Raw genomic sequence first — 13344 nt, forward strand, 5'->3', positions numbered from 1 at the left:
AGATGATGATCAACCTTTTCAATACTCTACTGAACGAATTGCAAGCCTATCAAGTTATATGACCAATAGAGCACAACTTCGCAATAGAGAAGCTCATGTTGCTCTAAAAAACGATCTAATTGAGCATATATGGCAAAAGTTTTCTAGTGATGAATAATTAAATGGAAAAAGTTTTTTTTAATGATGAATAATTAAATAGTCTGTATGTAATGTATGTGTCATTATGTTTAATATAGTTGATTATGTTTAGTATTATGTGTTTTTTACATTTTAAAATTTTATTGTAATTTTTTATTTATATAATATGTATTTTTATTTATATTAAATATAAATAGTAAATTAGTTTCTAAAATTTTTATTTTTAAACGTATTTATTTTTTAATATAATAGATAATAGTGATAAATCTTATTTAGTTAATAAAATATTAGGTTAGGTTGGGTTGTGAATGTGAGTGAAATTTTAGATTGGGTTGGGTTAGGTGAAAGAGAGAGAAATTAGTTTTTAATTGAAAGGTTGGGTTGGGTTGGGTTGTGACAGTGGGTAGTCTTAGTGGTATCCCAATGTCATGGAAATTCAACAAAACACCGTTTCGCTTTCGCCTATTCCAATCAAGTTTGACAGCCAATCGGCGACTTATATCAACAAAATCCATATTTTACATGAAACACCAAATATATATTGAGCTTTATGGAGTTTTATGTTATGTGGTGCCCAGTCAGCAAAGTATGAGTTTTTATTTTAGAGGTGTTGTAGTCCAATATATATATATATATATATATATATATATATAGGCATTTGTCGCCCACTATAAATGGCTCTACTGTTTTAATCATGACACTTGTAAAATTAGTTGGAGTACCTTTTTTTTAAATCAATAAATCATTTCTCTTATAAACAAAATATATTGTTAAAAATACCAATTCAACACTCTACATTTAATCATTGAATGAATATATATAATACAAATAAACGTGTTATATATGATCACTACCCACACCGCCACCCCGACCCGTGTCCCATCCTTTTTTGTATGTTACCATTTTTGTACATATTAGAAAAAAACAAACAACCGATTTCTGACAATCCTTAATAAAGTGTTTACGTGTACGAAACCTATTACGAATGAACGTACTTTACGGTATAAATGATATAAAATATCTAAACATGCAAAATAAAAATAAACATTTTGTAATAATTTTGATACATTTTCTAGATGCCAAAAAGTAAGTACTTATGAAATACTTGCATAAAAAAAGTTACTTAACGGAACTAACGCTTGGCATTCACTTGTATTTAATCACATTCATGTACCTCAAAGCGTAAACGTGTAATGCTTGACCTAAATCCGAGGATTTTTAGTTAATTGTGAAACCAAGTGTCCAAGTGTAGTAGAAGGGGATTCCCTTCCACATCATCACCGTTTGCTCGTTAAATCATTTCGCAAAAGAAATTAAACGAGGGGCGCCAAATTGTGAGAGCCCTTCGACATCATCACCAGTGGCGGACCCAGGATTTTTTGTCAATGGGGTCCTAATTTTTTCAGTTTACATAATTTTCGGGCCGGTCGTTATTCGGGTCGGGTCGAAAATATATAAATAATAAATCACGGAAATATGGTGTCATTGGAAACGAGTAAGTAGAAAGAATATAGATTATGAACTAGATAGAACATAGACTTTTAATTCATTTTTATTCATACCCGAAAATATAAAGTAATTAAGCTATATTTATGGTCTTACATACATGACCAAACATGAACTAACTCTAACACAAATAAATGATTAATTATAATATGCATACACAAGATAAATAATAAAAGAATATCAAAACCTATGTTGCCATTATATATGTTGCATGGTGACAATGACTATATGAGAGAAACTAACGAAAAACACAAATAGTTAACTAAATAACTAATATTGACTAGGATATAAAAAAAACAATAAAAAACATGGCTATATGGGAGAAACTAACGAAAAACACAAATACTCTAACTAAATAACTAATATTGACATGGATATAAAAAAAACAATAAAAAACAACAAAAAATGGTATGGTGAAGCTTGAACCTGCAACCTCTCAAAAGAAAAACAAGGGATTTTCCACTAGACCAGTTTAACTTTATTAATATGGGTTCCAAGTATTAATTTTTATGGGGTCCTTACAAAATTTAGTATACCGCCTCTAAATAATTTTCAAAAAACATTGGTGTCCCGGGACCCCGATGGGTGCTATGTGGGTCCGCCCCTGATCATCACCATCTGCCGGAACACAAGACGAGTGTGAGATGATTCCTTTTTAGTCAAGTGATTAACGTGAGTAAATATTATTTGAATTCTGGTTAAAGCAAATCAAATCGAATTAATACGTGATTAGTTTTAAATAACAAAACTTGTATCTTATGTAAATTTGATATTTGGTCCAACTATTTCCTCACACAAATGAGCATTACAAGTTTCTTTTACTAATTTTTTTGGAATATCAACCAACACACTCTCTAACTATCGAATCAAATGGGGCAATTGAGTTAAAGTGGTGTTGGAAGAACCAACCTATTTATGGTGAGGTGGTAAATGAGTTGATGTAGCTTCTTGAAAAACTTGATTTTAGATTTAATGGGAAGAAGATAGATGGATATGGGGAGGTGTTGTGACAAGTTGTTTTTCGGTTTCATCAATGAAAAGACAATTATATAAGGTTAATCCTTCTCCTCGGGAGTGCATTATGGAGTGGAATAGTTGGGTCCCCATGAAAGTCAACGTTGTGGTAATTTGGCGGGTTTTACTAAATCGTCTTTCAATGTGCGATAACTTGAGAAAAATGAAGGTTCTTTTTGGGCAGAATATTTGCAATTGTTGTATGGCTTCGGGTGATTCGATTGATCACTTGTTTTCAGATTGTATTGTCACAACAGTGGTGTGAAACAAAATTAGCACATGGTGTAATATTCCTCCTAATTTTGCTTCTTCGATTCACAATATATTTGATATACATAACCAGGTTTCGGATATTGGAGGCAAAAGAAAAATGGTGTGCTCGATTATAATGGTAGCTTGTTAACGTATCTGGAATGCTCGAAATAAGTTGATGTTTAAGAACAAGCCCATTAGGATCGATAGGATTCTCAATGACATTAAGGTTTTAAGTTTTTGTGGATTAAAGGTAGATCAAAAAAATTGGATGTAGATTGGAATAGATGGAAGTGTTTGGCTTGTAGCTTGTTCATGTTGTTTTGTTGTAGCCGGCCCCTGCTAGCTTCTCAGTAGAAGGGGTTTTCGATTCTGTTTCTATTGAAATTTATAGTTTAAAAAACAAAGTAATCTATATCAGATTTTGAATTTATGGAGAACCTTGAAGTTAAGCCTTTGAAAATATGAAACCTTACAACTAGTAGAAGTCATATACTTTTAATTATTTATTAAAGGTTAAGGGTTCAAATGGAGTGTAGATGTTTGATGGTGATATTTTTATGGAAGTAGAGTATGTCCATAAAAAAAACTAATCATAAGATATTATTTCTTTATTGATTAAATGCATTTAACACGTGATGATGCTTACTTACTTGTACAGTTGTACGCATATGACCTTCACCAAGTAGGCAAGTAAACAAAAGTAGAAAACCATCAAAGTTCAACTATTTTTTAAGAACACTCGTTTAAAAAAAAAACTCAAGCATGCAAAAGCTATACTAATGGAATACATTATTTGAAAGACCTTTGGAACAGTGGTAATCCCCGTTGATCAAGCCTGCTAAAGCTATACTATTAGGATACATTATATGAAAAGCAGCGGTGGGATTTAGAAGAAGTGACAAAGTCAGGATTTTTTTTATTAGGGTCGGAAGAAGGTGGCCAAAACCAAAGCAAGCCACACCTGCAAAAAATAAATGAATTCCGAATATCTTAGGGTCGGGGTATTAACATATATATACATATATACCTCTAAAACAATTTCACATGGGTCGGCCGACCCCTACACTTATAGTGTAAAGTGTAGGTCAGTCCCTGCCTAAAACAAAAGTTGATGGGTAACGTAGACTAAATTTTATTTTCCAGGAAGAAGAAAAAAGAAAGTTTGCACTAAGATTGTATTTCACCAAAAAAGTTAATGGGTAGCCCGGTATTTCTCAACCTATGTTTGATATGTCCCAGTTTGTATTGTTTATCTTCTAAACGTTTAGATGATTAGTTTTCATTAATTCTTTGTATCTATATGTATATCACACTCACAAACATAGATAATATTAATATATATACAAACACGCAGACGATAAATAGTACCTTGATTCGCCGCCCATTACGTGTGGTCTGAGCAATGGGAAGGGAAAAAAACAGTGGTAAAAACCGTCCGGGAATTAGAATAGTTATAGGTCTGGCTCAATTATTTGATGGTCTAAAACGATATTTGAAAATGAAGTCTTGTTGTAGAAAAGTTATCTTAAATACACAAGTTGCCTTCAAATAATGAAATAAATCAAGATGCCTTCATTTTGTCAAATACACAAGTAAACGCCGCTTAAATCACACATATTAAACCAAATCACAAATTACAAATGTATACTTATTAATTTTGTTTTGGAGATTGGAGGCATTAGAAAGTGAGGCCTAAAGCCCTTGCTTCATTTTGTTGTTCCTAGAGACGGTCCTAAATAGTTCATCTCCTCTAGAGGTGCACAAAAAAGTGCAGCTCCTTCAAAAACCCAATGTATACCCGAAAAATAGGGTATTCAAATTCCCAGTTATAGAATACGCGGTTCTATACCCGACCCGAATCTGGTGCATATGGTATGGTTTTTAGAGACAATACCCGAACCCGACCTGGGTATTGCCAATACCCGATTCCATACCCGGAACAGTGTATTAGCAAAACCCTATTTGTGCACCTCTCATCCCCTCTCTCTTTCTCCCCGTCTTCATCGCAAACGGTTACCACATATGAGCATTAGAGATGCTCTTACGATACATAGTTTTTCAATAATGTTATTTTTAGACTTTGGAAGCCAAATAAATTATACCCACCTCAGGTTACAAATAGGGGGTGCATAAACTGGGTGGGATCCGTAAGACCTGCGAGACCTGTTACCCCCGAATCCGTGAAACCTGTTTATAGTTTAGTTGGGTTGGTTCCTAGGTGTAACATATGGAGTTAGGCAAGTCGAGGGTTGAGTCCAGATCTAGCAACGGGTTTGAACGAAGACAAGCAGCCCATTTGTATTTTAAATCAGTTATACAACCTAGTTTATCGTTTGATTTTGTTATTTTCTATATGACTTGACTTATTTTACTAGTTTAAATTGGTTTTTTAAAGCAAATTTTATCAAAAATTATCATTATTGTTTTTTAACATGTAGACATGGATACGTCTACGTGTTATGAAAAGAAGCATTGACTCGAACATAATATATGTTAGTTGATACCAATTAGCAATGGTTATAATTCTTATGATTTTAGTTATGTTTGCGCTATTGTTTTCTTCAAATTGAATGCAATTATACAAATCCAATAGCTTCCCAATTAAAAACCATTTCATATTAAACAAACGAGCCGAACACTAACAAATGGTTCTAGGAGCCAAGAAACCCGTCTAGGACCCAAACCGGTTATTAGCATTAGGGTTAGTTCTCGAGTCTCGTCTTCACTATTAACCGGTAGGGTCGAATCTAACAGGTAAGACCCACTTGATCACCCCTAGTTAGAACTGTAGGCAAACAGTAACCGGACCCCTTGATATTAAGCACACGGATTTGTGTGATAAAAATATGAGGTATAAACACTTTATCATGTTTATTGATTATAGCAAGACATATTGCTATCTGCTATGTATACTTAGTAAGGATGAAATAATAGACAAGTTTATCCGGCACAAAACCAAGGTTTAGAATCTACTCAACATGAAATACAAAGTTTTAAGGACGTGCTAAAGTCGTTTGCCCTTACCTTAAAGTGGTTAAGCGGTTGTTGTCTGGGATCCTTCTTTCTTGGCATAGACAACCATCACATAATAAACCCGTTTACAACTTGTCAACCCGTTTGACACGATAAGCTTGTGGTTGAAAGCCCCCTCTATAACAAAAGAAACGCCATGAGTTCTACAATGCGAACAACATCGCAATAAGACAAAATGTTTTGTAGGAACAAAACATTACACCTTCACTGTCTACTCTTTGGAAACTCAAGCAAACTCGATATTGGCTGATGACACAATTCAACCTGAAAAACTTCACAAAACTCTTTTAATAATGATTCATGAGCAATATCAATGAGTTCACCATCATTAGATACCGAACAAGAATCACTTAACAGCCCCTTAATGCTTCCAACTCCTCTATCTTTAATCCCACAAGGAACTATTCGATTAAAAGGCGAAAGATCGGTGCATACGTTTAATGCTAGTCCATGATACGTCAGCCATCGTGAAACCCGTATTCCAATTGCTGCTAGTTTTTTGTCCCCTGAAGAAATCAGAGATCAAATAAGCAAACAACGAGATGTTTGTTTTAATGGTGATCAAATACGCGTCCCACTTACCGACCCAAACTCCAGTTAAGCCTGTGACCCGAGAAGCTTTTAGAGTGAAAACTGAGGAAAGAACCTGAATCACTACCTCCTCGAGTGCTCTAAGGTACCAATGAAGATCCATCTTGTGGTAACGAAGATTCATAATCGGGTACATCACTAGCTACATTGCAAAGATTTTATTATTTAAGTTTACTGACATAATGCAAAATTGCAAATTTATGATGAGTAAAGATCAAGTTCGAAAAAGATGATAAATTTCGGTTTCTATAGATACTACACCAATGATGCTATGAACCGAGCTGCCAGAGAGCTACTCGAGCTCGGATTGATATAAAGCTCGAAACGAGACGAGCTTTTTCGAGCCCGAGCCTCAAATAAAGCTCTTTTAGTTATCGAGCCTGAGCTCAAGCCTTGAATGGGAAGCTCGTTTAGGCTCGTCAAACTTTAACAAGCCTTGTGAATTTTTATATTTACCTATGTAGTCTTTAGGAACCGAGCTCAAGCCGAGCTTTGGCTCGTTCAAGGTACTACACAAGCTCGAGCCGAGCTTAGGCTCATTTAAGGTTTTTGTGTCAGTATAATCACACAACACCAATTCATACGCCTCGTATAAAACATTTAGGCCCGTATCCATATAACCATTTTCTTTATGTCATACCACCTGTATGACATGTTAGTGATGTCTATATAGTCAGTAGTGTAAATTTACCTGTCCCGGCCCATGGTAGGTAACTTCACCGCCACGTTCGGTTTGATACAACGGCAAAGGAGGATCTTTAATATCAAAATTCAGGTAATTTTCCGAACTACCAGTGCCCAACGTATAAACAGGGTGATGCTGGAGCATGATCACCGTATCCGAACCATCTTCATTGTTACCAATCAACGTCTTTCGGTCTTCAAGAATCGATTTTTGCCATGACCATGCATCAGCAAACGGAACCACATGTTTATACAAGTCATAACACTCACATCTGTACAATAAACAAACCCCAATTTCGTAAAAAAAAGGTTGTCAGGTAATGCACGCAAGGTGTTTGATAAAATATCTCAATGAGTATAAACGTTGTTAAAATCGTACCTTCTTGTGGTGGTTTGTTGGGGTGCTGAATTGGACTGGTGGGTTGTGATTAGTGAAGCTGTTGGTTGTATTGATGTGTTTGTTGTTCTACCGGAACTATAGTTACGGGTCGTACATGACGGAATTGAGGAAGTAAAAGAGAAATTGAGTGATGCCATTATATGAATTGGGTGAATATAATATGCGGGTTCAAGCGTGTTCGATCGAACAGGTGAATTGGAAGATTGGGATCGACGGAGGAATAAGAAAACATGTGGGATATTATTTTCTTGAGGAAACTGGGATGCTTAAATCGTAGGGGTATGGTATTAAACCCGGCTTACGACCTTAATTTATTATGTCTGGCTTATTTTATTATATGGACTAATACAATATTATTGGGCTGAGGGGGTTTTGTGAAGGTAACCCTAACTGGGCTAGGCCCATTAGGGTACCATGATGGTGGCCATGAGGCTCCATATATAAGGAGGTCTCCACCTCCTTATTAAGGGTTGGTTGTTCTCAATAAGAGCCACCATCATCACCATTTTTGTGTCTGTAAACAAGAGATCCTTGAGATTTCTTAGCAGTCACCTCCACACCCCCAAAAACCATTGCAGATCTTAAGCTACCGGAGAAGAAGATCGAGTCGTGGTTCGTTCATCTTGAAGACCAGGGAACATCGTCGTGGATCAGTTCAGATTCATTTCATGTTTCTACATTGGCACCATCCGTGGGACCGGCAACGAACCACGTCTTGTTTTTCGTCTCGGTCCTCCGATCTGTTCATCAAATACTCTAGGTTCTACGATTTCTTCTTTCAGATCTGTTCTATGGAAGTCCAAAAATCCGTAGATCTGAAAATATTTCTAGATCCAGAAATATACAAGAAGAAATACCACCAAACTTTGGGGAAAACCCTTAGATCTGTGTGTTTTATAAGTGAAATATACCAGATCTAGTTATGATTTTTTCATATCTGGGTTCGTTTGAGCAATAATCACCTTTCATATTCATAGATCTATAAATCCTTTCAGATCTGTTGGTTTTTACATAAAACCTACCTGATGTGGATATTCAGATCTGTTCCACGCGCGCTCAACTCCGCCATGCATGCGCGCTCAACCCCGCCATGCATGCGCGCTCAACTCGCCGCCATGCATGCGCGCTCAACTCCCGCCATGCATGCGCGCTCAACCCTCCGCCATGCATGCGCGCTCAACCCTCCGCCATGCATGCGCGCTCAACCCTCCGCCATGCATGCGCGCTCAACTCCCGCCATGCATGCGCGCTCAACTCCCCGCCATGCATGCGCGCTCAACTCCCCGCCATGCATGCGCGCTCAACCCCCGCCATGCATGCGCGCTCACCCCCGCCATGCATGCGCGCTCAACCCCGCCATGCATGCGCGCTCAACCCCGCCATGCATGCGCGCTCAACCCCGCCATGCATGCGCGCTCAACTCCCGCCATGCATGCGCGCTCAACCCCGCCATGCATGCGCGCTCAACCCCGCCATGGATGCGCGCTCAACTCTCCGCCATGCATGCGCGCTCAACCCCGCCATGCATGCGCGCTCAACCCCCGCCATGCATGCGCGCTCAACCCTTCACCATACATGCATAACGTATGTTAGCCTAATAATATCCAAACGGCCACGCGCCAAACATAAAGGTCGGGAGCCTAATAATATCCCAAACGGCCACGCGCCAAACATAAAGGTCGGGAGCCGAATAATATCCCAAACGGCCACGCGCCAAACATAAAGGTCGGGAGCCCAATAATATCCCAAACGGCCACGCGCCAAACATAAAGGTCGGGAGCCCAATAATATCCCACATGGCCACGCGCCAAACATAAAGGTCGGGAGCCTAATAATATCCCACATGGCCACGCGCCAAACATAAAGGTCGGGAGCCTAATAATATCCCACATGACCACGCGCCAAACATAAAGGTCGGGAGCCTAATAATATCCCAAACGGCCACGCGCCAACGTAGGTTGGGCACACCTCATAATTTGCCCGAGGATGGGAACCTTGTAATACATCCACTTTTAGTTGATATGTTTTTGCAGGTTCGGCTACGAGTCGCACAAGCACATATGACATTATTATTATTATCTGGCCGTTTGTGCCTCCATTATTATTTTGAAGACAAGCCGGGATAGTCATCCTGCGTAGAAGAGGCCCTTGTGGGCCAGTCATTATCATCATATTATAGCTCATAAGCCGCAACTCGCGCATGCTTCGTTATTTTATAGCTCGTAAGTCGGCTCGCGCGCAAGCTTCATTATTTTTATAGCTCGTAAGCTGCCTCGCGCGCAAGTTGCATTACATTATTATCGAGATGCGCACTCTATCTTTTATCAGGCCCCGCGCCACTACTGTTATGATGCGTGCTATATCTTATTCATGTCAGTGCACCATTATTATCATAAGGATCACAACATGTCACCATCATGGAGGAAACCTCTCAAAACTCAAAGACAATAAAGACAAGGCCGAAGAAAGAGGAAAAAACCGCCTCATATCCTAACACACCTTATGAAGTCCAGCGCTCCACCTAAACGCTTGCACGCCTAGGAGCAACACTGGACTTGTGGGGCTTGTAGGGGTATGGTACTAAACCCGGCTTACGACCTTAATTTATTATGTCTGGCTTATTTTATTATATGGACTAATACAATATTATTGGGCTGAGGGGGTTTTGTGGAGGTAACCCTAACTGGGCTAGGCCCATTAGGGTACCATGATGGTGGCCATGAGGCTCCCTATATAAGGAGGTCTCCACCTCCTTATTAAGGGTTGGTTGTTCTCAATAAGAGCCACTATCATCACCATTTTTGTGTCTGTAAACAAGAGATCCTTGAGATTTCTTAGCAGTCATCTCCACACCCCCAAAAACCATTGCAGATCTTAAGCTACCGGAGAAGAAGATCGAGTCGTGGTTCTTTCATCTTGAAGACCGGGGAACATCGTCATGGATCAGGTCAGATTCATTTCATGTTTCTACATAAATATTAATATCCAGTGCTAAAATTGGACTTTTTGCCGGGAAATGAGGTCATCAGCGGACAAGAATCCGGCGTCAAACGAAGGATTTGTGGGATTGAGATTATGGATTATGGATTTAGTGAAGGATTGAAAGGGTTAAATGTTAATTACCAGGCTAACTTTTATTTATGTAAAATATTGATAGTTTTAGGTTATGGACCAATAGATTTTAATGTGAGCATTTATTTCATCAACTTAATGTATTATCATGTTCGTAGTCATGGCGGTATGGTGGAGTTTTGGATGAAAACGCCGGGTGCCCCCCCCCCCCCCGGTTTTGGCCGGCGTTTTCTATAAAACGTTTAAATGGCATGCATTTTGATGAATTTTAATAAAATTGTGTGTGGGGAGTGTAGAGAGAGGAATATATATAATTATTGTATGAGAACTGAGACGTGTTGCCCACTACGCCATTTTTTGCAAAACTCTTCGTCGATGACGTGGATGCCACATGGCACAAAATGTCCAAGGGTGGGGCGTTTTGACTACACATGGTCTAAATCAGGCCCTGCCATAGGGGTTCGGTAGACCCAGATTTTTTTTTAATTTTTATATATTTTTATGCTAACAAATATGTAATTATAATGTTTAAAGTTTAAACTCAATTACACGATCACTAGTTTGATGTAGTGGCAAAGATGTATCACTCAATTACACAACCACTAATATTTTTATATTATTATTACTCATTTTTCTAATAACTCAAATTAATTCTTTCAACGTATATAATATTTTAATATTATTCATAGAATTTTTCGGGATGTTACACAATAGAGCCGGCTAGAACATGAACTGGGAATGATACTTGCAGGTTATGATGATGTAATTAGTTATGGGGGTTTGACTCGTGATGTGTATAAGATCGTGCAGACCAATTTAATTGCAATAGTACGATCTTTAAATGGTATAACCCTAGTATTGTATAAACGGTTTATTAAATTTGTTAGTTTGTATCATCACGATCTTGTTTTCCAAATTTACTATGTTGGTAAGGTCGTATTATACGTATACTTGATTTTCCATAATCAATTTTGAGTATAACACGAGAATTAAGCTCCAAGAAAACAAGCTGGGTCGCGGGTTTGTTTCTAAAATGGGTCTATAGTATGGGTTACAGGTTGGTTAGATGATAATATATAATTATTAAGTATATTGCAAAAAGGTCCTTAATCTTCTTGTATGGATACACTAATGGTTTAAACTAGAGCTTAGAGGGTATTTTGCATATATCTCAAAGTTATTTTGATAAATTAAATAAATATAATATAATATAATAAACAATATTAATAAAATAATAATAACTCGACAAATGCGACATTTTATTGATAAGATTTTCCAAACATAGAAATAGGTCGGGTAATGGCTAACAAAATAATAAGCGGAAGATCCAAGTTGTTACAACGACGGCGGCACAGGCCTGAGGAAGAAAGGTTTCAGGGTGGGGTGAGCCTTTTCTCTTTACTATTTTTTTTTTCAAACAACTATATATAAAAATCTAAAATACCCTTGAGTTAACGTTAAAAGTTAACGGAGTTAGCAATTTGGACGAAATTGGCAACGACTGGGAAACCTCAAGGGCTCAAGTGTACAAAATAAACTTTTTGGACTAAAATCGTAAAAGTGACCAAAACTCAAGGACAATTTTGACATTTTACTCTAAATTTTTTTTGAATAACCTAAATTATAACTAAGTATGCTCATTTAAATATTTAAATAAAAAAAGAAAAAAAACTTTTTGCTTAAGGCACAAAATTTTATTTCACCTTCGGCCCAAGGAGGTTTAACACTCTCAGCAACAACCCTAATTCTAATTTTATAAATATGAATATCGTTTCAAAAAATAAGCGTGTGACATTTTTAATGCATGTTTCAACAAATATGAACCAATAAGTAGTGTTCTTTTGCTCATGATTTTATCCTAAGAGCAAATGTAATGGAAGGGCGCTCTTACACATCATATCCAATTACTTGTTAAATTATTATGAATATGTCCCTCTCTTTGGAGGCGCTTTAGACTGAATATTATGAAAGGTATTCACTAACTACCAAGTTAATGTCATATAGGCATGTGGTCATTAATTAACCGTAGCGTAATGGAGATATATGTGGCCCACCTCCTCTTCCTCTAGCGCTCGTCAATGCCCTGGCACCTACCTGCTCTCTCCCCTCTATCTGGTGCCCTTTCCCTATTATGCATAATTGTGTGTGGCACCTTTATGGCTTTTATGGTTAAAGGTGGGTTAAGTCTCTTAGGGCACAATCAAATTCAACCACTTACATTTAAAATAATAATAATAGTAATAATAATGTACGTGTTTTACTGATAGGGAGACCGCCCCCAAGAAACCTCAACAAATATTGGCGAGTGCTCTTTATGGTAAACACGTACATTATTTGGAGGAGTGATTCGATATGACCCAGAGATAAAAGACAGTTTTAGCTTGTCTCAAGGGGGCTCATGCCCAGGATTTTTTGACTGTTGTGCCCATTGAAGGTCTTGGGCAACGGATGTCGGCAGTTGAATACAGAGCCATCCTTAAATACCGGCTTATGATTCCTCTTTTCCCTCTATATGAATCATGCCCCATTTGTAAAAAAGCTTGTTTGGATAGATTTGATGAGCATGCCCTCCACTGTAAGGAATTGCAAGGATTCAAATATCGTCATGACTGGGTTAGAGATGTTTTATGGTATGTGCTTAGGCGTGCCGG

General features: G+C 37.7%; 1 protein-coding gene across 1 annotated transcript; it reads right to left on the reverse strand.

Moving 5' to 3' along the window:
• Nucleotides 1–6150: 6150 nt before the first annotated feature.
• Nucleotides 6151–7844, reverse strand: LOC143593343 (octanoyltransferase LIP2p, chloroplastic-like). Its single transcript, XM_077073001.1, has 4 exons — nucleotides 7601–7844; nucleotides 7229–7493; nucleotides 6529–6679; nucleotides 6151–6452 (listed from the first exon to the last, which is right to left on the reverse strand). Exons 1-4 carry the CDS (start codon nucleotides 7756–7758, stop codon nucleotides 6151–6153), a joined length of 876 nt encoding a protein of 291 aa, XP_076929116.1. The 5' UTR covers nucleotides 7759–7844.
• Between the last annotated feature and the right edge of the window lie 5500 nt (nucleotides 7845–13344).

This window comes from Bidens hawaiensis, unplaced genomic scaffold (genome assembly GCF_021521415.1).
Source record: "Bidens hawaiensis isolate Kalapana, Puna unplaced genomic scaffold, B.hawaiensis_p1.1 tig00041958_1, whole genome shotgun sequence".
NCBI classification, from domain to species: Eukaryota; Viridiplantae; Streptophyta; class Magnoliopsida; order Asterales; family Asteraceae; genus Bidens; species Bidens hawaiensis.